Source organism: Oncorhynchus mykiss, chromosome 2, assembly GCF_013265735.2.
Source record: "Oncorhynchus mykiss isolate Arlee chromosome 2, USDA_OmykA_1.1, whole genome shotgun sequence".
NCBI classification, from domain to species: Eukaryota; Metazoa; Chordata; class Actinopteri; order Salmoniformes; family Salmonidae; genus Oncorhynchus; species Oncorhynchus mykiss.
In genome coordinates this window covers 24,337,140-24,364,593 of record NC_048566.1, presented here as the reverse complement: position 1 = coordinate 24,364,593, position 27,454 = coordinate 24,337,140, and the positions used below count along the sequence as shown (strand labels likewise).

At 41.4% G+C, this 27,454-nt stretch overlaps 2 protein-coding genes across 2 annotated transcripts in view; both read right to left on the bottom strand.

Moving 5' to 3' along the window:
* LOC110538803 (dual specificity tyrosine-phosphorylation-regulated kinase 1B) overlaps nucleotides 1-20,713 on the bottom strand; it is a 123,606-nt gene extending 102,893 nt beyond the window's left edge. Inside the window, exon 1 of the mRNA XM_036943224.1 lies at nucleotides 19,958-20,713. The gene's annotated coding sequence lies outside the window, so the exon portion shown is untranslated. The remainder of the gene's footprint in view (nucleotides 1-19,957) is intronic.
* A 1,299-nt stretch (nucleotides 20,714-22,012) lies between these two features.
* Nucleotides 22,013-25,869, bottom strand: LOC110538837 (rRNA 2'-O-methyltransferase fibrillarin). The gene is made up of 8 exons (XM_021625819.2): nucleotides 25,716-25,869; nucleotides 24,652-24,786; nucleotides 24,399-24,536; nucleotides 23,963-24,228; nucleotides 23,677-23,809; nucleotides 23,476-23,588; nucleotides 23,109-23,254; nucleotides 22,013-22,475 (listed from the first exon to the last, which is right to left on the bottom strand). The coding sequence occupies exons 1-8, from the start codon at nucleotides 25,723-25,725 to the stop codon at nucleotides 22,451-22,453; spliced, it is 966 nt and encodes a 321-aa protein (XP_021481494.1). The 5' UTR covers nucleotides 25,726-25,869; the 3' UTR covers nucleotides 22,013-22,450.
* Nucleotides 25,870-27,454: the final 1,585 nt, after the last annotated feature.

Here is a 27,454-nt window from a genome sequence, read left to right as displayed (position 1 = left end):
ACATCAGTTTTGCACATCAGCATTAAACTAGACATCGGGCCGATGTTGGCATTTTTAGCTAATATCTATCGGCTGATTCCGAAATGCTCACCGATATATCGTGCAGCCTTAATTGTATGTAGCTTAACAAGTAGATTTTGTTCTTCACTCGCGTAGTAGCAGCCTGTCCAACTCCCAACCAAAAGCCTGTGCCTGATAATCACTCAAATGTGATTTGGTTTAACTAATTGATCTCTACATGGCTGGGCAAACAAGTGGAGGTGGTAGCTCATTTATTCATTTGGCCATCTATCACTGATCAGAAAAATGTAGTATTCAATTATGTAGCATAAATCAAGTGTATTAACCATTTTCTTTTGAAAAGGAAATAAAAGAGCTTTTAATAATTAAACAATAAATAAATAAATAAATAGATTTTCTGCCAAACATGAATGCATGTTTTATTACAAAATAACTGCATGAAGCCTATGCCTGATTAGGAAAACATTTTGATCTGTTTTGGGTCCAATTTCAATAGTTTACCAGGTCCAGCAAGGCACAGTAGCAGGGAAGTCATAGGGTGTAATTTCTTAGGATGTATCGGTGTTAACACATGACATTGGAATATGGATTTCTCCTAATTCTGGGATGCACTGCCAGTCGTGGTCTTGTGGATCATCATTCTCCCGAGTACACTCCAGCATATTCGTAATGCAATTTGAAACATTGAAATCCCCAGAAAAATGTGCTTCATCATGGCCACAAATTTCTCTAGTCCAGACAATATTGGAATCCTGGTGCCGCTAGTGGCTGCAGCTGCTGAGAGAGCGCAGTAGTAAAAGGTATGCAGACAGAGTTATTATTTAAATGTTTTATTTTACACAGCACCCGAAACCCGGCGGGCCGAATCAATTCTCAAAATTTGAGGCTGAATGAAAACTAAGAGAGAGGGGTGGAGAAACAGAGCTGAGGGTGGAATAAGAAAGGAAGAGGCAGAAAGGTGGAGGGAGGTAGGAGCGAGAGCAAGCTGAAGAAGGTAGGGGAGAAAGGAAAAGAGGGTGAGTGAGATGAGGTAGATATAGAGAATGGGATAGAAGGGCACAAGTGGAGACGTTAACCAGTTAGAATAAGAGGTAAGGTAACTAACTCCCTTGGAATGAAGAGGGTTCACTCTTGTGGAGTTTGCCCTTAAACCTGTGTCAGTGAAACACCCTGTTGTGGGAGATGTGAATGGACAATATTCACAACAAGCAAGCTACTGTGTGGATGGATACTAAGCAACAGCTTTAAAGTGATAGTAACAAACAAGTAGGCCTACTACCTATAGTCAAACGGACCACCAGATACCCCTTCCTCTCTCGTAAACTTTCCCCATAGACACTGTGATAGCGGTACACAGACGGTGCCTCGAGGGTCATCTCTGATGAAAGATGTGTTTGTTGCATGCTGAAAGGAGGACACACTGGATTTGGGAGCTTTAACTCTAGCTATAACTTATGGTCTCATTATTCAGACGGCTGGTCAAAAGAGATATCATGGATTTTCTCTAATATTCAACATCTAGATTGCAAGGACCTTGGCATTTACACACAGTGCATTAGGAAAGTATTCAGACACCTTCACTTTTCCACAATTTGTTACGTTACAGCCTTATTCTAAAATGTATTAAATTAATTATTTTCCTCACCAATATACACACACACACACACTACCCCAATGACAAAGAAAAAAATATTTTTTCGTTATTTTAATTTGGAAATATATATATAAAACAAAATATAACGGAAATATTCTATATACATAAGTAATCAGACTCCCTTTACTCAGTACTTTGTTGAAGCACCTTTGGCAGCGATTATAGCCTCAAGTCTTCTTGGGTATGACGCTACAAGCTTGGCACACCTGTATTTGGGGAGTGTCTCTGCAGATCCTTTCAAGCTCTGTGAGGTTGGATGGGGAGCGTCACTGCACAGCTATTTTAAGGTCTCTCCAGAGATGTTAGATCGGGTTCAAGTTCGGGCTCTGGTTGGGCCACTCAGATACTTGTCCCGAAGTCATTCCTGCATTGTCTTGACTGTGAGCTTAGGGTCATTGTCATGTTAGAAAGTGAACCTTCGCTCCAGTCTGAGGTCCAGAGCGCTCTGGAGCAGGTTTTGATCAAGGATCTCTCTGTACTTAGCTCTGTTCATTTTTCCCCTCAACCCTGACTAGTCTCCCTGTCACTGAAAAAAACATCCCCAAAGTATGGTGCTGCCACCACCATGCTTCACCATAAGGATGGTATTGGCCAGGTAATGAGCAATGCCTGGTTTCCTCCAGAAGTGACGCTTGGCATTCAGGCCAAAGAGTTCAACCTTGGTTTCATCAGACCAGAGAATCTTGTTTCTCATTGTTTGAGAGTCCTTTAGGTGCCTTTTGCCTTCCGTCTGGCCACTCTACCATAAAGGCCTGATTGGTGGAGTGCTGCAGAGATGGTTGTCCTTCTGTCAGAGTGACCATCGGGTTCTTGGTCACCTCCCTGACCAAGGCCCTTCTCCCCCGATTGCTCAGTGTGGTCGGGTGGCCAGCTCTAGGAAGAGTCTTGGTTGTTCCAAACTTCTTCCATTTAAGAATGATGGAGGCCACTGTGTTCTTGGGGACCTACAACGCTACAGAAAGCTTTTGGTACCCTTCCCCAGATCTGTGCCTCGACACAAGCCGCTACAGACAATTCCATCAACCTCATGGCTTGGTTTTTGCTCTGATATGGCTTGGTTTTTGCACTGTCAACTGCGGGATATTATATAGACAGATGTGTGACTTTCCAAATCATGTCCAATCAATTGAATTTACCACAGGTGGACTCCAATCAAGTTGAAGAAACATCAAGGATGATCAAGGGAAATGGGATGCACATGAGCTCAATTTCGAGTCTCATAGCAAAGGGTCTGAACACTTATGTAAATAAGATATTTCTGTTTTTAATTGTTCATAAATTTGCAAACATTTCTAAATACCTGTTTTCGCTTTGTCATTTTGGGGTATTGTATGTAGATTGATGAACATTTTTATGTAATCCATTTTAGAGCAAGGCTGTAACGTGACAAAATGTGGAAAAAATTAACGAGTCTGAATACTTTCCGAATGCACTGTAAGAGTACAAGAGCAATATGTGAACCTGCGGGGATAAGAGGTCACAATCCTGTCATTCATACAGCAACCTATCATTAAAAAATACAGTACAGTGTATTCCACAAGTGCAAAGTCATCCACAGCAGCAATACATTCCAGGTTAACCTTCAAAGTAAAGAAGTTATAGCTCAATTCAGTCAAATCTGCAATAGTGTATTTAGCCTACACATTAGCTTTTTTGTAGATGGGAATTCACGGTAACAGAATTACGCTTTGACTCAGATTTCTCATTTTAAATTGTATGTTAAACAAAAAAAATGACACTTCAAAGTTTAACACACCATGCAACTATGCACAAGGACTACTTTGAACAAACAAGAATCTCAAAAACACGTTTACTATATTTTTTAATGCTTCTTATTTTTGTGTGACCGTGTTTTCCAAAATCTCAGAATTAAGAACCAATAATATCTGCAGAAAGAATGGGTGTCAGCTATGACATCTTGAGTTTGAAAAATATATATTTTGGTTACTGAACGACAGTAGGTAAAATGGATTTACATCATGGGTCCCTGACCTGTAATATTCAGAACTGCATAATTATGGATATGAATATCATTCTCTTCATGGCAGGAGTTGCATTAGAGTTCAGAAATAAGCATTTTCAAAATGCAGACCATAAAAACCATCTATGTTTATATTGAAAGTCAGTGTTTTTGTTTTTTGTTGCTTCAGAGTGATCAGGGGCGTGTTTTCCTATAATTTTCCTTAATAGAAATTCATTAGTTCAAAACATTCCGTAGAAAATTGCTTCATTTTCATCAGATGACAACAGAAGTGCAACGCTATTAGGCTGGCAGCCACACAAGTAAACAAGCTTACAATGAAAAAGCAAGGTTTCTTTTGCAAAAACTATCCATTGCCATAATATTTATAATGTTTATCATAGAAAGAATGTAGCCAGCAACATTTCCTAATGTTTTGTTTGAAGTTAATCTAGCATTTTACTGGAGAAAAGATGCTACACACCAGCTAGAGCGTTGTCTACTGGTTGAATGCCGTGAATTCTCATCCGAGCGGAGAAGTGCAACTGAAGCACAAAATTAGCCTGATGCAGAGCAAAAAAATTACAAGAAGAAGCATATTAGATCTGCGTTTACAAAACGCAACAAGATATTTCTTATGCGTTTAAAAATATATATATTCTGCGTGTTAACGCGACCCCTGCATGGTGATGTATCCTGAACAGGTGCACAAAGGTAGAAATAAGCAATATCCTTCTTTTGCATATTATTGTAATGAGCTCCACCCCTAAAGAAGGCCACATACGTTTTGTCCGGACCAGACCAAATCTGAAACAATCATAGACATGCTTCCCAAGTTTGGCCATTACAGTACAGCAAAGTGGAGCACACTAGAGTACAGTACCGTAGAGTTTATAGTAGTGTGCGCTACTGTACTGAGCTCTACAGTAGTGTACTTTTCTTTACTGTTTTCTACTGTGCTGTACTGTCCAAACTCAGATTTGGTCTGGCCAGGGCGGACTGACCAAATTTCAACTACTTTTCAACATCCATGGACTTCCGGTATTTGTCGGTGATGAGTGGGTGAGGATGCTTGTTACAGTAGATGGAAACAGGGTAGGTGTCAGTAAGGGCTAGGAGAAGTGACAACTGGAGAGACAGAGAGAGAGACAAGAGACAGAGAGTGAGGGAAGGATTGTCCAGACTGTTTTCACAGTCTTGCTTTGACCACCAGACAACAGAAAGACAAAATAACTGTTCTTAGCTGAATAACAGCATGCCAGTGGAAGGGAGAACAGTAGCAGGTGACCCAACTGGGGATTATGACTACAATTTCGTAACAGAGTTAAGAGTTTTAGTAACATAATTCAAAAACAAACTTGATATCAGTAAAAACACTAACTAATCTACCATTACTTGTTACTTTGTGAACTTTCATTATCCTCCCTCACGAGGGAGAGGAATTAGAAAATATCATACACAGATGTGTGTTTTTGATAACGGAATTACAAGGAACAAGGCAATGTTTCTTAAATTTACAGAAGGTAAATCATTTCTCCAAATTGAAATATAAGTGTTGATATTAATGAGTTAAATAATGGTTAACCAGGTGAAATTGTCATTTCTCTTGCGTTCATTGCACGCAAAGTCAGGGTATATGCAACAGTTTGGGGTGCCTGGCTCATTGTGAACTAATTTGCCAGAATTAAACGTAATTATGACATACATTGAAGGTTGTGCAATGTAACAAGAATATTTAGACTTAGGGATGCCACCCGTTAGATAAAATACCAAACAGTTCCGTATTTCACTGAAATAATAAACGTTTTGTTTTCGAAATGATAGTTTCCGGATTCGATCATATTAATGACCAAAGGCTCGTATTTCTGTTTGTTATAATTATAAAATAAAGTCTGATTTGATAGAGCAGTCTGACTGAGCAGCAGCAGGCCCGTAATCATTCATTCAAACAGCACTTTCGTGTGTTTTTGCCAGCAGCTCTTCGCAAGCACAGCGCTGTTTATGACTTCAAGCCTATCAGCCTAATGGCTGGTCTAAACAATGTGAAATGGCTAGCTAGTTAGCTGGGTGTGCGCTAATACTGTTTCAAACGTCACTCGCTTTTAGATTTGGAGTAGTTATTCCCCTTGCGCTGCAAGGGCCGTGGCTTTTGTGGAGCTATGGGTAATGATGCTTTGAGTGTGGCTGTTGTCAATGTGTTCCTGGTTCGAGCCCAGGTAGGGGCGAGGAGGGGGGCGGAAGCTATACTGCTACACTGGCAAAACTATAGTGCCTATAAGAACCTCCAATAGTCAAAGGTATATGAAATACAAATGGTATAGAGAGAAATAGTCCTATAAATACTATATTAACTACAACCTAAAACCTCTTACCTTGGAATATTGAAGTCTCATGTTAAAAGGAACCACCAACTTTCATATGTTCTCATGTTCTGAGCAAGGAACTTAAACGTTAGCTTTTTTACATGGCACACATTTTTACATGGCACATATTACTTTCTTCTCCAACACTTTGTTTTTGCATTATGAACATGTTTCATTATTTATTTGATGCTAAATTGATTTTATTGATGTTTTATATTAAGTTAAAATAAGTGTTAATTCAGTATTGTTGTAATTGTCATTATTACAAATAAAATATAAAAAAATAAATAAAATAATAGAAATCGGCCTATTAAATCGGTATCGGCTTTTTGGGTCCTCCAATAATCGGTATCGGCGTTGAAAAATCATAATCGGTCGACCTCTAGTGCAGGGAGAGTAGTTTGTTAACAAACAATGTAAACATTTCTATGGGTGGTTTGATTGAATTCCAAGCCTTGGTCACATGGACATTTATGAAAGCTACAGTAGAACAGTCATGAACCAATCCATCAGTCAGGTTTTGTGTCTCTGTACGCTCCACCATCTATAAAAGCTCATCAAATATAAAATATGCATAATGAAGAGATGTTTTTATTCATAGGATGATCATCTAGTACAGTACAGGCATGGATCACAGCTTGCTGAAGTAATGAAGTAGTAAGGTCTATTTAAGAGCTGCTGTCCCTCTTCCCTCCCCCACACTAACAAACAGTGGCTACCTACACTTTCTTATCTTGACATGTATTGTTGTCGTCTTTCTCCCTCTTTCTTTCTCCTTGTAAACCCCATTCCACTTAACTTGATTAATCTCCTTATTTATTTTCTTCCTCTGTTACCTTGCTTTTCAGTGTCTCTGTCTCCTTCTCCATCAGCTCCCTCTCAGCTGAGTTAAGAGGTCAGCAGGCTGCCGAGGAAAAAAGCAGCACCAAGGAGAGCAGCCGCTCACTGCAAACACACTCACACAGAAACATGCATTTTTCTCACACACACACACCCCTCTCACAACATTCTGCATCTTCCTGGTGCATCAATAACATATTCACTAGGCTTGGGCGGTATCCAGATTGTCATACACTACATGACCAAAAGTATGTGGACACCTGCTTGTTGAAAATCATGGGAATGAATATGGAGTTGGTCCCCCCCTTTGCTGCTAAAACAGCCTCCACTCTTCTAGGAAGGATTTCCACTAGATGTTGGAACATTGCTGCAGGGACTTGCTTCCATTCAGCCACAAGAGAATTTGGGTGATTAGGCCTGGTTCGCAGTCGGCGTTCCAATTCATCCCAGGATGGTAGTTAGCCTAGTGGTTAGATCATTGGGCCAGTAACTGAAAGGTTCAAATCCCAGACCAAACAAGGTGCAGGGGGGGAACTATGTTGATGTGCCTTTGAGAAAGGCACTTAACTCTAATTGCTCCTGTAAGTTGCTGTGGATAACACCGTCAGCTAAAAATAAAAATTCCTAACTGTGGGGTTGAGGCCAGGCTCTGAGCAAGCCAGTAAAGTTATTCCACACTGATCTCGACAAACCATTTCTGTATGGACCTCGCTTTGTGCACAGGGGCATTGTCATGCTGAAACAGGAAAGGGCCTTCCCCAAATTGTTGCTGGATGCACAGAATCATCTAGAATGGTCATTGCATGCTATACCATTAAGATTTCCCTTCACTGGAACTAAGGGGTCTAGCCCGGACCATGAAAAAAACTGCCCCACGCCCTTAATCCTCCTCCACCAAACTCTACATATGGCACTATGCATTGGGGCAGGTAGCGTTCTCCTGGCATCCACCAAACTTTGATTCTTCCGTCGGACTGCCACATGGTGAAGCGTGATTCATCCCTCCAGAGAACAAGTTTCCACTGCTCCAGAGTCCAATGGCGGCTAGCTTTACACCACTCTAGCCGACACTTGGTATAGCGCATTGTGATTTTAGATTTCTGTGGGGCTGCACAGCCATAGAAAACCATTTCATGAAGATCCCGACGAACAGTTATTATGCTGACGTTGTATCCAGAGGCAGTTTGAAACTCTATATTCAGTGTTGCAACTGAGGACAGACGATTTTTTACAAACTATGCGCTTAAGAACTCGGTCCCGTTCTGTGTGCTTTTGTGGTCTACCACTTCGCGGCTGAGCCTCTGTTGCTCCGAGACATTTCCACTTCACAATAACAGCACTTACAGTTGACCTGGGCAGCTCTAGCAGGGCAGAAATTTGACCAACTGAACTTTTGGAAATGTGGCATCCTTTGATGGTTCCACGTTGAAAGTCACTAAGCTCTTCAGTACAGGCCATCCTACTGCCAATGTTTGTCTATGGAGATTGCATGGTTGTGTGCTCTATTTTATACACCTGTCAGCAATGGGTGTGGCTGAAATAGCCAAATCCACTAATTTGAAGGGGTGTCCACATACTTCTGCATATATAGTGTACCTTCATACTGACCTTTTGCCATATTCAGTAATGCCGGCACTGAACCCAAAGGACGCTGTTTTCAAACCCCACTGATAGCATTGCTAACCTTCGGATTACAGACTAACAAGTACAGTTGAAGTCGGAAGTTTACATACACCTTAGCCAAATACATTTAAACTAAATTTTTCACAATTCAATTCATCCTATTACAAATTCCCTGTCTTAGGTCAGTTAGGATCACCACTTTATTTTAAGAATGTGAAATGTCAGAATAATAGTAGAGAGAATGATTTATTTCAGCTTTTATTTCTTTCATCACATTCCCAGTGGGTCAGAAGTTTATATACACTTAATTAGTATTTGGTAGCATTGCCATTAAATTGTTTAACTTGGGTCAAACATACCGTTTAGCCTTCCACAAGCTTCCCACAATAAGGTAGGTGAATTTTCGCCCATTCCTCCTGACAGCGCTGGTGTAACTGAGTCAGGTTTGTAGGCCTCCTTGCTCACACACGCTTTTTCAGGTCCCTTGATGTTTGTACTTGTGTACTGATGAATGTGGTACCATCAGGCATTTGGAAATTGTGCCCAAAGATGAACCAGACTTGTGGAGGTATACAATTTGTTTTCTGAGGTCTTGGCTGATTTATTTTGATTTTCCCATGATGTCAAGCAAAGAGGCACTGAGTTTGAAGATAGGCCTTGAAATACATCCACAGGTACATCTCCAATTGACTCAAAATATGTCAATTAGCCTATCAGAAGTTTCTAAAGCCATTTTCTGGAATTTTCCAAGCTGTTTAAAGGCATAGTCAACATAGTGCATGTAATCTTCTGACCCACTGGAATTGTGATACAATGAATTATATGTGAAATAATCTGTCTGTAAACAATTGTTGGGAAAATTACTTGTGTCATGCACAAAGTAGATGTCCTAACCGACTTGCCAAAACCACAGCATTAGCTAGCATCAAACTTGTCTTAAAATAATCAATCAATCATAATCACTAGTTAACTACACATGGTTGATGATATTACTAGTTTATCTAGCATGTCCTGCGTTGCATATAATCGATGTGGTGCGTATCGTTGCTCCAATGTGTACCTAACCATAAACATCAATGCCTTTCTTAAAATCAATACACAGAAGTATATATTTTTAAACCTACATATTTAGCTAAAAGAAATCCAGGTTAGCAGGCAATATTAACCAGGTGAAATTGTGTCACTTCTCTTGCGTTCATTGCACGCAGAGTCAGTGTATATGCAACAGTTTGGGCGGCCTAATTTGCCAGAATTTTACGCAATTATGACATAACATTGAAGGTTGACTTATGGATGCCACCCGTTATATGAAATATGTAACGGTTCCGTATTTCACTGAAAGAATAAACGTCTTGTTTTCGAGCTGATAGTTTCCGGATTCGACAATATTAATGACCTAAGGCTCGTATTTCTGTGTGTTATTATGTTATAATTAAGTCTATAATTTGATAGAGCAGTCTGACTGAGCGATGGTAGGCAGCAGCAGGCTCGTAAGCATTCATTTAAACAGCACTTTCCTGTGTTTTGCCAGCAGCTGTTTATGACTTCAAGCCTATCAACTCCCGAGATTAGGCTGGTGTAACCGCGATTTGAACTGGCTAGCTAGTTAGCGGGGTGCGCGCTAATAGCGTTTCAAACGTCACTCGCTCTGAGACTTCGAGTGGTTGTTCCCCTTGCTCTGCATGGGTAACGTTGCTTCAAGGGTGGCTGTTGTTGTTGTGTTCCTGGTTCGAGCCCAGGTAGGAGCGAGGAAGCTATACTGTTACACTGGCAATACTAAAGTGCCTATAAGAACATCCAATAGTCAAAGGTTAATGAAATACAAATGGTATAGAGGGAAATAGTCCTATAATTCCTATAATAACTACAACCTAAAACTTATTACCTGGGAATATTGAAGACTCATGTTAAAAGGAACCACCAGCTTTCATATGTTCTCATGTTCTGAGCAAGGAATTTAAACATTAGCTTTCTTACATGGCACATATTGCACTTTTACTTTCTTCTCCAACACTTTGTTTTTGCATTATTTTAACCAAATTTAACATGTTTCATTATTTATTTGAGGCTAAAATGATTTTATTGATGTATTATATTAAGTTCAAATAAAAGTGTTCATTCAGTATTGTTTTAAAAATCGTCCGATTAATCGGTATCGGCTTTTTTGGTCCTCCAATAATCGGTATCGACGTTGAAAAATCATAATCGGTCGACATCTAGTTGAAAAACTAGTTTTCATGACTCCAACCTAAGTGTATGTAAACTTCCGACTTCAACTGTACATGTAAAATCCCATAGAGAATGCTAGTGAGCGCATTGTGAACATTTTGTACAGGTTCTGACCTAAACTCTACAAGTATACAAGTAACAAAAAATTGATAGTCACAGTTTGCTGAAGGCACAATTCAAATATTAGCCAGAATCCAGAAGGGGATTCTCTGCTGTTACCAAGTAAATACTTGATTTTGGAAGAAGCTAACTAGCTACTAAATAGCAAAATAAATGCACAACTGCAGAGCATTTAGCACATTTTAGACAGTTAGCTAAGTCGTTACAAGATACCTGGCTGGTAAACATTTAGTTGTGATTTCCATACTGTAATTAGATCACCTGGCGCATGCTACACAACAGTGAGTGACTCACAAGGTTTCAGTCTCTAGTTGTTGTGTGCTTGTAAACAAACACCAGGTGAAACGTGCCTGGGGACTACCATATTCTTCATAATAACGTGACAGGTGAAATGAAGAACGCAATGTTCTTTCTCTCCTAATGTATTGCACAAGTTGACTACAGGTATTCATAAAAAAAACTAATAAAATAGTTAACGGTATTTACGGTAATGAAAAACCATCCCGTGGCTTTTTCAGCAACATGGAAGTAGACCACAGAGCCACTGACAAAGATGGTTACAATATAACTAAACAAGCACTCTTTACGGACTGAAAGGTGTCATGCTTAGGGCCCTACTCAGGAGGTCACATTCATTTTTCTTAGCCAGGAGGACACATGTACTGGCCCTAGTCATAGTGATGTTACAAGTTTTCTACCCATAAACTGATCAACATTCAAAGTTAATACTAACCTAAAAACTAACCAGCCAGTTGGGAGGGAGCTGTGCTACAGAACAACTAGCATCTGTGGTTGTCCACAAGATCCAATGATTACAGAGTCCACCTTACACTTAGAGTGATTATGGACTACTCTGGCAACAACATAAAAGTCTGCCCCCCTCAGAGTGACAGTGAGATGTTGACTGTGATGAGTGGAGTTGCTCTCTCAAGTCTTCCATCCTGGTTAGTAGGAACCAAATGTGTGCAGGCTTTTGTTCCAGACGAGTACTAACACATTAAAATAAAAAAAGGTTATGGTGATAGAATCAGGTGTGTTAGTGCTGGGCTTAAGCAAAAGCCTGCCCTTCACATTCTGTGAGTCTTCAGACCCAGGGTTGAACAACATTTAATTTCTCCAGTCCACTACCTCTTTCCAGTAAAGATAAATGGACAGACTAGAGCCCCAGACCAGCCAGGCTCAGCCCAGCAGTGACTCACCCCAAGGAGGGCACACACCCAGGGCCCTGTCCACCACACCGTCAGCTCTCCAACAGGCCCAGCACTGTTCAGAAAAGCCACTGTGCCTACCACTACACAAACAAGGGCAGGGGAACATGGCGTCATGCTTAATAAACCACTCATAACACACACTTAATCAACCACCCCAATGACCCCATGTACGCCCATATATAGTGTAAATACACCTACATACTGGAAATGACCCAGGGCCTCCTCAAGAGACAACTTTCTGATATTGTGGAGGGAAGCAGTGACCTGTGGGAGGGTAGTAAGCTTTTTGGAATTTATTCAGGATTCATGAAGACAGTCAACAGATCTACAACAATCCACAGTAGAGGGACTACATACAGTTCTCACAGAGCTATAATATGAATCAAAACTGTTCATTACGGGACAAGTTTAGGATAACAAACACTAACCATTTCACCTTATATCCCTGGCTGGCAGGTCACCTGTATGATGATGGCTGATCATCATACAAGTGATGATCTCCATCCCCCAATCAAGAGCAAGGCTGAGCACTCCTCCACCTGTCAGCCAGTGGTGAAGGAGGCAGTGTTGCCTTTCATTAGTCATTTATGAGCCATTCGAAGAACTGAGAGAAAAGTGCATTAAAGGGGACAGGAAACTAACAGGGGCAGGGCAAGGAAGTGAGAATTAGCCTGGCAAGGTCCTTTCTGGAAGTTACTAATTAAAAACACTGATCTGGGGTCAGGTGTCCTATACCTCGAACTGCACAAACACCAAACTGATCAGTAAACAGTTTGTCTCCATCGAAACCCAAGACCTACACCTTCGGTACAGATGAATGATAGAGGATGGCGGACAGACAGGAAGGGAGATATGTGAATGAATGACATACAAAAGCAGCTCTGCATTTTAAGGTTAAGCTGATCCTAGATCTGTGCCTAAAGTAGGGCCCTATAAAATCTGTTATATTTTTTGCTTAAATCACACCAGGAAACATCTTTTGAGGTCTGGGAAAAGTTTGCAGAAATGTTAATTTAATTCCAGTGCACACCTAGATTGAGGCTGTTTAGCGTGTTTTTGTAGCGCACATGTGAAAAACAAATACCCACTCGATTGATGCAAATAATCATGATCTTATTCTGCCAGGTATGCATAGGCTACTTTGTAGTTAACATTTAATTGAGTGGGAAAACCTTTCAAATCTACGAGAAGACTTTTCATTAGCATCGTCGCTAACGGCTACACAACGTGGCGCGTACAGCACATACTAGAGGTCGACCGAATAATCGGCATGGCCGATTAATTAGGGACGATTGAGTTTTCATAACAATCGGTAATCAGCATTTTTGGATGCCGATTATGGACGATTACATTGCACTCCACGAGGAGACTCCACGCGAGTGCAGTAAGGAGCCAAGGTAAGTTGCTAACTAGCATTAAACTTATAAAAAACAATCAATCAAAACATAATTACTAGTTTACTACACATGGTTGATGATATTACTAGTTTAACTAGCTTGTCCTGCGTTGCAAATAATCAATGCGGTGCCTGTTAATTTATCATCAAATCACAGCTTACTTTGCGAAACGGATGATGATTTAATAAGCGCATTCTCGAAAAAAAGCACTGTCGTTGCACCAATGTACCATGAACATCAATGCCTTTCTTAAAATCAATACACAAGTATATATTTTTAAACTTACATATTAGTTAAAATAAATTCATGTTAGCAGCCAATATAAACTAGGGAAATTGTGTCACTTCTCTTGCGTTCTGTGAAAACAGAGTCAGGGTATATGCAGCAGTTTGGGCCGCCTGGCTCGTTGCGAGCTGTGTGAAGACCATTTCTTGCAAACAAAGACAGTAATGAATTTGCCAGAATTTTACATAATTATGATATAACATTGTAGCACTGTAACAACAATATTTAGACTCATGGATGCCACCTGTTCGATAAAATACGGAACGGTTCCGTATTTCACTGAAAGAATAAATGTTTTGTTTTAGAAATTATAGTTTCCGGATTTGACCATATTAATCAAATCAAATGTATTATTAATGCCTATGGTAGAAAGAGAAATAGTCCTATAATTTCTATAATAACTACAACCTAAAACTTCTTAACTGGGAATAATGAAGACTCATGTTAAAAGGAACCACCAGCTTTCATATGTTCTCATGTTCTCAGCAAGGAACTTAAACATTAGCTTTTTTACATGGCACACATTGCACTTTTACTTACTTCTCCAACACTGGCTCGGCTATTTTTGTTCCTTCAATAATTGGTATCGGTATCGGCATTGAAAAATCATAAATCGGTCGACATCTAGCACATACACAGACGGGGAATTCTTGTTGCCTCTTCAGAAAGTTGCAGGAAATACGAATCACTATTGCATTCTGTTTACGTCTTATGATAAACTTGAGCTAAATAATTAATTTAATACATTTAGTGACTCCCTACTAAGTTCAATAAATGTCGAAGTCATGTCAGAAAAATATTTTTCCTGGGGGGGTGATGTAATATTGAGAACCCGGAAAGCCAGCCTATTCCCTATAATTTAAACTCCAACAGAAATATAGAAATTTCAAATTAAACCAATGACTTTTGGTTTTAATTACATTTTCAACAAATTTACAAGCAAATACTGTATGAGTTTATTGTTACAAATCAACTTGTAAGGTTGCTAGTAGAGGTCGACCGATTAATTAGGGCCGATTTCCAGTTTTCATAACAATCGGAAATCGGTATTTTGGGCGCCGATTTATTTATTTATTTATATATATATCTTTATTTAAATAGGCAAGTCAGTTAAGAACACATTCTTATTTTCAATGACAGCCTAGGAACGGTGGGTTAACTGCCTTGTTCAGGGGCAGAACAACAGATTTTCACCTTCTCAGCTCGGGGGATCCAATTTTGCAACCTTACAGTTAACTGGTCCAACGCAATAACGACCTGCCTCTCTCTCGCTGCACTCCACAAGGAGAGACTGCCTGTTACGCAAATGCAATAAGCCAAGGTAAGTTGCTAGCTAGCATTAAACTTATCTTATAAAAAACAATCCATCATAATCACTAGTTAACTACACATGGTTGATGATATTACTAGATATTATCTAGCGTGTCCTGCGCTGCATATAATCTGACTGAGCATACAAGCATCTAAGTATCGGACTGAGCAGTGGTAGGCAGAAGCAGGCGCGTAAACATTCATTCAAACAGCACTTTCGCGTGTTTTGCCAGAAGCACTTCGTTGTGCATCAAGCATTGCTCTGTTTATGACTTCAAGCATATCAACTCCCGAGATGAGGCTGGTGTAACCGAAGTGAAATGGCTAGCTAGTTAGCTCTAGCTAGTTAGCGCGTGCTAATAGCGTTTTAAACGTCACTCGCTCTGAGCCTTCTAGTAGTTGTCCCCCTTGCTCTGCATGGGTAACGCTGCTTCAATGGTGGCTGTTGTTGTTGTGTTGTTGGTTCGAGTCCAGGGAGGAGCGAGGAGAGGGACGGAAGCTATACTGTTACACTATACTGCTGTACTGTTGCAATACTAAAGTGCCTATAGGAACATCCAATAGTCAAAGGTTAATGAAATACAAACGGTATAGAGGAAAATAGTCCTATAATTCCTATAATGACTACAACCTAAAACGTCTTACCTGGGAATATTGAAGACTCATGTTAAAAGGAACCACCAGCTTTCATATGTTCTCATGTTCTAAGCAAGGAACTGAAACGTTAGCTTTCTTACATAGCACATATTGCACTTTGACTTTCTTCTCCAACACTTTGTTTTTGCATTATTTTAACCAAATTGAACAGCACCAATGTGTAGGAGGAAACACCGTACACCTAGCGACCTGGTCAGCGGCCCACCACAGGAGTCGCTAGTGCGCGATGAAACAAGACTATCCCTGCCGGCCAAACCCTCCCTAACCCCGGACGACGCTGAGCAAATTGTGCGTCGCCCCATGAGCCTCCAGATCGCGGCCGGCTGCCTGGGCTCGAACCCAGAATCTCTGGTGGCACAGCCTCAGACTACTGCGCCACCTGGGTGGCCCCGCTGGGATTTAATTCTGACTTGGTGGGTATCATCCACAACCCTCACCTCACCAACCCTCACCTCACCAACCCTCACCTCACTTCTTGAAATATACCTTGATTCACATCTGTTCAAGAAAAAAGGTATCCTGAAAAGGAGGATATGGGTTAAATGGAAGGAGAGAAGGGGGGAGAGCGAGGAAATGTTGTGGGTTTCTTGTAGCTTGCCTGGTTGCTCCTGGCAACAGCAAGGGGAGAAATTGGAACTGTGGGATTACAGTAGTGTCCTTCAGTTTTTAATATGCTGGGCTTTCTCCAATAGTTATCATTCAAAACTAGATGAAAAAAATAAAATAGTTATGGTCATGCTAATCACTGTAGTTAATACATATAATGAATCAAAGAGGAATCAACTTATGTAATTATGGTCACTACGCTCACTTACTTAAATGACTGATGACAAATGTGCATGCGATGCCATTGATCGAATCCATTCCAAGTGTTCCTCCATTGTAAATTGATCTAACCATGCAGATTTTACTGACTGACCTAGCATACGGAATGTCCTTTGCCTTCTCTCACATTCAACATTTTCCAGTTTCCATAACATTACGTTAGACGATCTGACAGTTATAAACACAATTCTAAGAACACAAAGCTTATCAGATGTTGAATTGGCTGAAGAAGTAGAGGTTTAGTAGCCAACTCTGTGGTTACACTGTGCAGGAAGCCCAGTCTTGAAACGCAAACTTCACTGAGACACGCCAGTCAAGGTGGGGTGGTAATGAGCCAAAGGTGCAAGCAGAGACCTCATATAGTCTGTGACCAAGAGAGCATTAGTGAACGTACTGGTACACTCACCAGTGTGTCCCTCAGATTTTATCTTCAGGCCCCAAAATCAGTATCCAGTGGCACCTAAAAACAACATTTTCTATAAAAACTAATCTAAGACAAGATACATGGCAACATATCTAGGCTGAGGTGAGGGTGATGTTAGGGGAAACACTGCAGGTGGGCAACTTGAGTACTGATGAGGTAGTGAAGTTGCTGTGCATCAGGAAATGGGTTCATTCAGAGCCAGATCAAAATCAAATGTACTTTTAGAGGACTGGAGAAGTGGGTGGGGTTGTCCTCTCAAGAGAGAGATGGAGACACTGAGGGCAAAGTCACATTGGGACTGCTGGACAGGAATAGAATAGGGAGGGGAAGGGGCGTATTGGGCAGGTTTAATAGGGGACCGACAGGCTGCAGTTCAATCAATCCCGGTCCGAGTAGCGTTCCAGGCCCTACCCACTTGCAAACTTTCATTCTACTATAAACTCCCTGGAGCTGCTTCCTTCCAGTCCCTCTCTAACACACTTTAAGGGCTTGTGCTCAAAGGGGACTGCCTCGAAAAGTGTGGGCTATGGACTGTGCCTTCTCGGTAACATGCAAGACACTGCTTGCGCTGTATATCAAGTTTGCCACAGTGTAAACGCTAGGCGCGGGAGGTGGGGGCGGGGGACTGTGAACTTGTGTGCGAGTGGGTGTCCCCTGCAACCCCTCCCTAAGCTATCAAACTCAGGAGTAAATCAATAGATGAATGGGGAAGGCCCCCTCAAGTGGTCTCTCCAAAGACAAACAAGCGATCTGTTGCCTCACCAGGGCCAGGTTCACCAGAAAAGGAGCATGGGAAGGGAGTGGGGGTGACAAACTGGTACCTGGGTTGAAGTTACTAGATTCAAGTAAGAGTCCGAATTACGGACAGCCACCCCCATCATCATCATCATGATCGCTAGTAGGCTTCATGACACACACACACACTGACTTGCACCTGCAAACACCAGCACAAACTTTTCACACATGCTCACCAGTAAAACAGTGGTATGCCCTTTGACTGGACCAAGTGCTCATGAGCTCTAATACATATTTGCAACATGACTGGAAAGTCATCCTTCTAGGTGAGCATCTCATCATCCCGGAATCACACTCCCACAAACACCCAGCTTGACTGACACAAAACAGCACCTCTTCACACAGTCAGTATTTTGGTGACCAGTCAACACCAACTTGCTGCACTTCACAGTCGTGTCAAGGTTCGGTACAATGAAGATAGTCAGTGAGTCCATTCACAGCAGTGTGTCACTCTGCTACCGGTACCAAAAGAAATCTCGAACAGAGCTTTTCTCTCACCCCAAATTGAGAGGGAAAGAGAACTAGAGGGGGGGGGGGGGGGGGGGGGGGGCTGTACAGGCCTACAACATGAAGCTATGTTATGGAGGGATGTAATGCACACTCAAGTTGGTCTTTCAATATATTGGCAAGAGAATGTATCACAACTGTGTATTCAGCAAAGCTGTTGGCAAAATAAATGGGTCCTTGTCACATGCAGTCAAATGTTCATAATATGGTTCAGAATGCTAAACCACAATAAATTACAAATGACCAATTCCATGGAAATCATCTATACAACTTGGGAATACAACATTTACTGAGAATCATCCATTTTAATGATCCAAATGTATGAGGACATGCAACACTTCAATAAAGAATCATGACTCGGTAGCTTAGAGACAATGTCAAACGGCACCCAACCTTTCACCTAAAAACCAACGAGGGAATGATTTTTCTGGTTAGGGTTAACAAACATATGATGGACGTGGATGAGGGATACATTCATTAAGATCAAAATACATCAAATTCTGATGTGTACAAATCATAACGACATATGCATTAACGTGTAATAACGGTTTCACTTCGGTGCAGTGGTAACAGTAAGAGAATGAAGCCAACATGGTAAGGACAGAGGAAAGTGAATCCATTTTGAACCGGCATTTCTACTTCAGCACCACAGCAAGGGGCTTGCTCATAATGCTACATGGAAATCAAGGGTGTCGGCACCGAGATTTATCCAGGGTATGACTTTGCGACAAAGGTTATTCAAAATATTCACCAACAAATACACAATAACAGACTGCTTTTCACAGTCTTAGGTGGCAATTTCATCAGAAACTGCATGTCCCTCCCAATTCACACGCGTGTGAACGTATGAAGATCCTAGGGTTGTAATGTCATCCTTCATACCGAAAAACAATATATATATATAATTATGACATTCTTTAATGTATCATTTTTTTCTGAATCACCAACCACAGCCTTCATCAGAGATTACAATACCCTTCCACGCTGTCTTGCTGTGAATTCTAAAATGCATTTTGCAGCAATGCAGTGGCTTTTGGACATTCTCTTTAAAATATTTGCATTGGCTAGTTAAAGGAAACACTGCAGATAAAATTAGTCAGGAGTGATTTAGAATATGGCATCCGTAATTTCTCAATTTTACCACAAGTAGGAACAGTGGCTGTGATGCATTGAAAAGGGAGGATATCCCAGTCATACATCAAATCGTAATAAGTCCATGATGAGGCATGCTCATGGACAGCTTACATGGCCAACACTGCCCATACAAAATATTGAGACTACTGGGCAGGGTGACTTTTGATAATCCTACTTCATTCCTACTGAGAATGTGATTTCTAAAAGATGGAAAAGGATAGTCTGAACTAGCCTCGGATACATTGTAGCTGTCTATGGCAGTGTTCCATCATGGCGAATCACAACCAACTACATTGCAAGGCATCAATCACTACGGGGGAAATGTAGCTACTTGCTCAATTGTCCACAAAGTGTACGAATCGATAAATAATGTTACAAGCCAAATGAATGTCCTGTACAATTAACTAGAACCATAGTGATTGAAATGGCATATTGATGCTGAGGGTTGGAGGACATGGGAGGGTACGGAAGGTGCTGTTTGTATGGATGTCAGTTTATCATCATGGTCTTCTTCAAACACATGACGACTGATGACAAAAAACGGCATCTTCACAACAAATGAGTTAAAACCCAGTGAGTGAATAAACCAAGCTTATCTTACCTCAGGCGGTGGTTCGTTTCCAGCTTCCCGGAGCAGCCATTATCAGTATTCCTCTCTCCCTCCGTCCTAGCCTCCACCACAGGTACCGGGCAGAATAAAAAACCGGTAAACCAATCCCCCCCACCCCCAAACTGTCACCCCTCTGATGGGTGAGATATCCTAATAACGAGAGGGTAGTGTCGTTTATTGCAATAAATCCCCGTCAAATATCGGGTCTTCAGTGAGTTTAGTCTCCAAAACGCAGTCCAGCAAGAGCGCAGGATGAAACCGGAGGTTCGGCGCGGTCCGCCCAGCGCAAACTAGCTAGTTAATTGAGCAGTTCACAGGTAACAGATGTGGTACCGCTTGGGTAGCATGGCGATGGCTAGGTTGTCATCCAAAATAGACATTATCTCTCCATTGATTCTTTCGTGGCCGCTGTTTCACTTAAGAAACCATGTAACGTTAGCAAACGAATAACGTTCGGTTTATCGTAGCTGCTGAGTCTGGGAGGCTAGCTAACGTTAGCTGGCTAACTAACTAGCTAGCTTTCACTGTAACTGTTAGTACTAATATCCAACTACGTGTTGCATGTTGTGGTGAACGGGGGGGTGAGTAGTGTTTAAATAAAAAATAAACGATTAAAATAAAAGTGGGGTATTTGTTGCACCGCTATAACTAGCGATGTGCATTCGCAAGGGACCCCCCCTCTCTGGCCGTTAAACTCGATCACACCACCGACAGCACTAGCTATCGCTTAGACAAGGGTCTGCACGAAAAGCGCGCCCTCGACACGAAGCTCGTCCCCGCCTGTCTGAGCTGCATTCCCCCTACAAAATGGCCGCCAAAATAAACCTGTAACAGCCAAACTATCTACTACCCGTGGTGTGAAATTAAATAGCACATGGATAGCCTGTTCATAATCTAACGCAGCGGTAATACATTTTTATGTAAACTGCCTCGGTATTTAAAAGGGCAACATTAGGTTTTAGGGTGAGTTAGCCACGGCAGGTACCAAGCCAACGTTGCTAGCTACCCGTAACATAGCTAGCAAGCTCGTGCATGTTTCCTGAACAGCAGCAAACCTTGACGTATTCACCAATACGGTAAGCACCATAGCGAACAAACTAGCTAAATGAGTACAGTTAGAGTCACGGACACGCTGATAGATACGTTTAGCTATATAAATGATCGTAATACTGGTAAATTATAAATAGTAATTAATTGAAACATTCTGTGCTTGAAACTTGAATGACTGTTAGCAAATTTTCTTGAGGGACTATCATACTACCAGCACCTAACTAGTTATCAGTGAATCATAATATCCCAACAACTAAACACCAATGATGTTCAAATTACCCGCCTCATTCGCGCGTTGACGAAAACCACTGACCAATCTGTATGGTCGTTCACTCAAAATGGCGGCGGTCACCGCTGGGATAAATTATTTTGTCGCACGAGCTGACAATCGGTGTGTAGGTTGTTTTAGTACTACAATAGCAGCTAGTCACCACTTTTAGAAACCGTCATTTGGTAACGGTGAATACAATTGTCATTACTCAAAAGCGCGTTCACATTAAAATAACCCATAGCAAACTACACAGAAAAACGCTACATGCAACAATTTTACTGAGTTCATAAAATTATTTCAGACCTCATCTATGGATTTCACATGACTGTGCAGCCCATATGCAACGGGAGCCAGGCCCAGCTAATCAGAATGTGCTTCCCCAACAAAAGGGCTTTATTGCAGACAAATGCTCCTCCCCTCAGCCCATCCCGCAGGTGAAGAAGCCAGGTGTGGAGATCCTGGGTACTGGTCGGAGGTTGAGGCTAGACACTTAAATTGGTGGCTTATGGTTGAGAAATGACCATTCAATACCCTGGCAACAGCTCTGGAGGACATTCCTGCAGTCAGCATGCCAATTGCACGTATATTTGTTTGGTATAGTTCTGAGTGACCATAATTTATTTCATGATAACACATTGTTCCTCTGACCAGGTCTTAAAGTGCAGAACTAAATCAAATATACAATCACATACTGTTTCAATAAAAAAAGTCAAGGTACACATAGGTAGGTAGGTGTAAGCCATAGTCTTGTTTTAACATCAAGGAAAAACAATTGTCTTTGACTTCAATGATAAACAGAAATAGTTGCTCTTTAAAAAGCATAAGATTACATATGTAAATATTAAACAAAACCCTAAAAAAGTTAAATCAACATATCAAGCTTTCCCTCTGTACAGTACTTTACATGGCACTACAGAGTTAATTAGCAAGTGATTTCCACCCCAACACCCTCTCCCCAGACACAAAAACAGTTAGGTACGTCTAAAGCGACAGACAAGCAACTGTCCGAGCTCTGGAGACAGCAACACTAAAATGGTCAGTTCGGATATGGGTGTAAGCATGTGGGGGTCCAATCAGTGCCCCGGTGCTGGGCACCCCCCCCCCCTCATGGCAGAGGTGGGTCCACAGAAAAAGTCACTATGCCACAGCTGGTAAGGGCCAGTTCACTTCTTATTCTTGGGGGCAGGCCTGTAAGAAGGAAAATTTGATAAATTGTTATTAAAGACGAAATACATTCTGCAGGGTAAAAGCTTTTAAACGAATTTGATGCCAAAACAAGATTTATAGAGATGAATTTATGCACCAAATCCAGGCAAAATAGTTAAATATACATCAGGGGTCATGTTAAAATTCAGAAATCTGAATTTACAAAATGTAGACCATAAACAAATCTGCATTTTAAACCATTTCACTTGCATTTTATATTTAAAGCAAGTTGATTTGCTTCAATAGTGACCAGGGGCGTGCAACAAGTTTTCCATCGCAGAAATTAGTGCAACACATTCATCAGACAACAGAAATGCAATGCTATTTGGCTAATAGCCACAAGTAAATGTGCTTACAACGAAAAAGCAAGCTATTTTATTAATGTTTACCACAGGAAATGTAGCTTGCTACATTATTTCTAAGGTTTTGCTTGAAGTTTAGAACGCCATCTGAATATGTACCGTTCGTCATCCGAGTGGAAAAGTGCAACAGAAGCTAAATTTGCGTTAGCAGAAAATTGCAATAAGCAACATTTTAGATCTACAAAATGCAGCCAGATACTATATTTTTCCATTAACGTGACCCATGTACATTTATAAACAAGCATTTCCTCACCTGTAGATTCCTACTACGATGGCGTGATCTCTCTCATAAGGCTCCAGTGTCAGCTGCTCCTGGGGCTTCATGTTTTCTGAGCCCATCTTCTTCACCTCCGCAGCAAACACAGCCTCTGGTGCTGCCGTTGAGTCAATGCAGTTTGCCTGGAGGGAGATAAAACAAACGTACTTTAATCCCACTGTACCTGAAGCACTGGCCCTCAGTAACAGTAATCTAGGTTGCTCCTAAACCCAAAAGCTTTGCAGCTCAATGCACATGTTCAATGTCTGATATTTTAGATTACATGCTTAATTAAGAAGAGTATTCCAAAAGATGGCACCACTAACTCTGAATAACAGCTTTTTGCACAGTCTCAATGTTTTACCTTGATTGAGATGACAAAGTGCCCTCCGTTCTTGAGGAAGTTGTGGGCGTTGAGTGCAACAATTCTGGTCTGATCAGGCTGGGCCACATCAGCGAAGATGACATCTACCATGCCTGCACAAAGCGGGTACAGCCAGAGTTAGTAAAACATACATAAACCACCAGAGTATTTTGGCATCAGTGTATGATTTTGATGACTTACCAACAAGCATGCGGTATTTGTGTGGATGCCGGGCGTCCTCAATGATGGGAATGATATTGGTTCTCTTTTTGGCAACGTTGAGTAGATCACGCCCTGACCTGTGAGAGAACTCTACAGCATACACAAGACCCTCCTACAAAACAGAAGACAAGTCATTACATGTACAGGGGTCAAAGGAATGAAGGTCCACACTTCATTGTGATAGTTAATTGTTCTAAACAAGACCATTATCGAGTAGCCCAACTAAACCAGTGAGTTCTGATTATGTGGAAAAAAATATACTCACAGGTCCAACGATGTCTGATACGTGGGACACTGTCGTCCCTGATGCAGCTCCCAGGTACATGACCTTCGAGCCAGGTTTGATGTGGATCTGGTCAACTCCTCCCAAGATGGCTGCTGCCAGCTTTGACCGGAAAGGGTTCCACGCTCTGTACTCAATCTTCGTTTCTCCTTCCTCGACATTCATCCTTTTTTCTCCATACACAGACTCTCCAATTACCATGTTCTTTGTCACCAGGGCATCCTCCTTACCACGGCAGATGAACACACCTGAAGGCAGAAAAAAAAGAGACGCATGAAATTACAACACTCCAATATATTAGGAACATGACAGTTAAGAAATTGTGTAGTGGGTGCTGCTGAAAAATAAACAATAGTGCAACTACAGGCCTCTGCTGGAGACAGCTTGTATTGCACAGCTCCCCAACTTTTCCACTCACCTTCATGTCTATGAGGCTCCACTGTGACTTTCCGGCCTGCGCCGAAGCCCCCGCGTCCACCTCTACCCCTGGGGGTGCCACGACCACCTCCACGGCCTCTGAAGCCACCCTCGCCACTTGGAGACCTAAATCCACCTCCTGTAACAGGAAAATAACACTTAATGTCCAGTTCTTGCCCAAATTAACCACGTGTGGAACACAACTTTCATCCAACCAAAAAATGTCAAATAAAACCTAGCTATGTTTGACTTACCACCACCTCTTCCTCTGAACCCTCCCCGTCCCCCTCTATCTCCAAAACCTCCCCGTCCACCACCTCTGTCTCCAAAGCTTCCTCTTCCTCGGAAGCCTCCTCTGCCTCCTCGATCACCACCCCGGGGGCTGAATCCTAAAAGGAAGATGAAAGATTAACATTCAAATGTGTATGGCACATGACATGTTGCCAGGGCCTGGTGCAAACAACCGCATGAGAGGTGCTTCAGATTTATGCTGCATGCTACAGTATAGATTACTTATAGAATCATAGATCCCAACAACTAATGCATGCTTATTTGTCTTACAGCCATGATAACTTAAATAAATACATTTGAATTTCACCACCTGTGACGAATTGATACCCTAATAGCGGATTAAAGGGGTACAGCAAAGAACTTGGAAATGGAACCGGATATTCAATATTTTTGTATGTCTCGGTGTTAGTTTGCCATCTAACTAGAAGACTGCATTTGAGCTCGAGTGGTAAACCAAAGATAGTGGGTAAACAGCATGACATGGCCGTCCATGAATCTAGCTAATGCAATGGGTTAGTTATTTAATGACCTGGATACCAATGCTAGCATGTTGAGTACCAATACCGTTAAAAAAGATTTGTCTGGGCACTCAAATAAACCCAAAACACGTTCATGCAATATAACAAGAATGCGTGCGTTGTGTGCGAACAATAACTACCTAGACTGCTCGCTAGCTACTTAGCTAACGTTAGTGCGTATGAACACGTGCTTAGTTTTCGTGCCATGCGGGCTTCACCATTGCGGAAAATGTGCATTAAATCACAGCAGATGCAAATACAATCCAAACACTTTAATATGAATAATTTCACCTAATGATCAAACACACACGTCCTACTTGTAACTATCGTTAGCTATATGCACTATATACTTGTCCAAGTTGTGCGAGAGAAACCATAGCTAACGTTACTGCTCGCAACACCAGGAAGATTAAACAACTTGACATTAACATTTGGGCTTCATAATAGTAGACTTTGACCCGCATTTCGATTATGTATCCCCGTTTACTCAATTGATCAAATAAATTTACCTGGTGGCATATTTTGTCGATTGCTGTGCTCTCAATCTAAAACAGCTCGAATTTGCTTAACCGGTTTTCTCTTCTACCTTCTTGTGAAGACTCAGCAGAAACTACGTAATAAAGTGACCATGTGTCATAAGACTCCTCCTTCCCATGATACACCACGGCCTGGACGCTTGGGATTTTGTCGCCACCTAGCTGGGACGTCCATAAATACACCCCAGTCGTTTTTGCTCATCTTTATCAAGGGTGTCAATCATTTCGGACTTTCTTTTCTTGAGCCGAACACTGTAGAGGTAAAAAAATATATATATACTGCCTACAGTCAGTCAGTCCTGACGGATCATAAAGTCATATGGCTGACTAAGAATGTGCAGTAATGATGATACGAAATACTCTGGTGGTTATTGGAAATTGAATAACTGCATGATGATTTAAAACATCTGTTTAATGGAAATGTAACTACCTCTAATGGAGAATATGGGAAATATTCGGAACGGCTGAAATTTAAAATCCACTCAGCCTGTATTACTTATGGAAAATTGCTTGGTTTAAGGAGATGTAAGGTAGCTGAGCTCTATAAGAAGCTTGATCTTAATGAGAAAGCTCAATTGAAGGAGTCACAATTTACACAATTCACAATACCGTAAGTCACAATTTTATCTTTGATTGTCTTAAGCATTTGAAGTTTGGTAATTTTTTGTTGTTGGTGCTATTAGAACTCTGTATAATGGTGGCAGTAGCTGTATCAAACTGTCATGGAACATCCTCAATGTTTAACATTTACAAAGGAATACAACAAAGTTGTCCAGTCTCACCTTTTTTATTAGTTTCTCAAACATTCTGCTCATTAGTTTATCAAAGTCTATTTGAAGGCATGACATTCTAGTTGAGAGAGATCAAGATATCCCCAAATGGCAGATGACACCTCACTTTTGTTTGAAAAATGTGTCAAACTAGATTAGCATTGGATATTGTGAAGCAGTTCTCCAAAATGTAAATAGTCCGGGTGGTCATTTGATTAGTTATTCAGCAGTTTTATGGCTTGGGGGTAGAAGCTGTTAAGGAGCCTTTTGTTCCCAGATTTGGCGCTCTGGGACTGCTTGCCGTGCGGTAGCAGAGAGAACAGTTTATGACTTGGGTGACTGGAGCCTGACAATTTTTAGGGCCTCTCTGACACCGCCTAGTATATAGGTGGATGTCAGGAAGCTTGGCCCCAGTGATGTACTGGGCCGTACGCACTACCCTCTGTAGCACCTTACGGTCAGATGCCGAGCAGTTGCCATACCAGGCGGGGATGCAACCAGTCAGGATGCTCTCGATGTTGTAGCTGTAGAACTTTGAGGATCTAGGCACCCATCTTTTCAGTCTCCTGAGGTGGAAAAGGGATTGTCGTGCCCTCTTCACAGCTGTCTTGGTGTTTGGAGCAGGATAGTTTGTTGGTGATGTGGACACCAAGGAATTTGAAACTCTCGACTCGCTCCACTTCAGTTATGTCGATATTAATGGCGGCCTGTTCGGCCATCCTTTTCCTATAGTCCACAAACAGCTCCTTTGTCTTGCTCACATTGAGTGAGAGGTTGTTTGGTATTATATCTTTCCAAATGTGAGATGTTTGTTCTGAAAGGAGCTGTCAATCCAGCAGATTGTAACATCACTGAAAAAGATACTGTAACCTACCTAGGTGTAAAGACCACCAAAAATCTTAAGGCTGTGAATGAGCTTAATATCACGTTTCAGGACAAGAC

Bases quoted from the DNA above. Each gene is read 5' to 3' on its own strand.
- LOC110538837 (XM_021625819.2), bottom strand. The intron at 23,810-23,962 runs GTGAGTATATTT...TCTGTTTTGTAG, and splicing joins TATCAGACATCGTTGGACCT to GAGGGTCTTGTGTATGCTGT. The intron at 23,589-23,676 runs GTAAGTCATCAA...CGCTTTGTGCAG, and splicing joins CAAATACCGCATGCTTGTTG to GCATGGTAGATGTCATCTTC.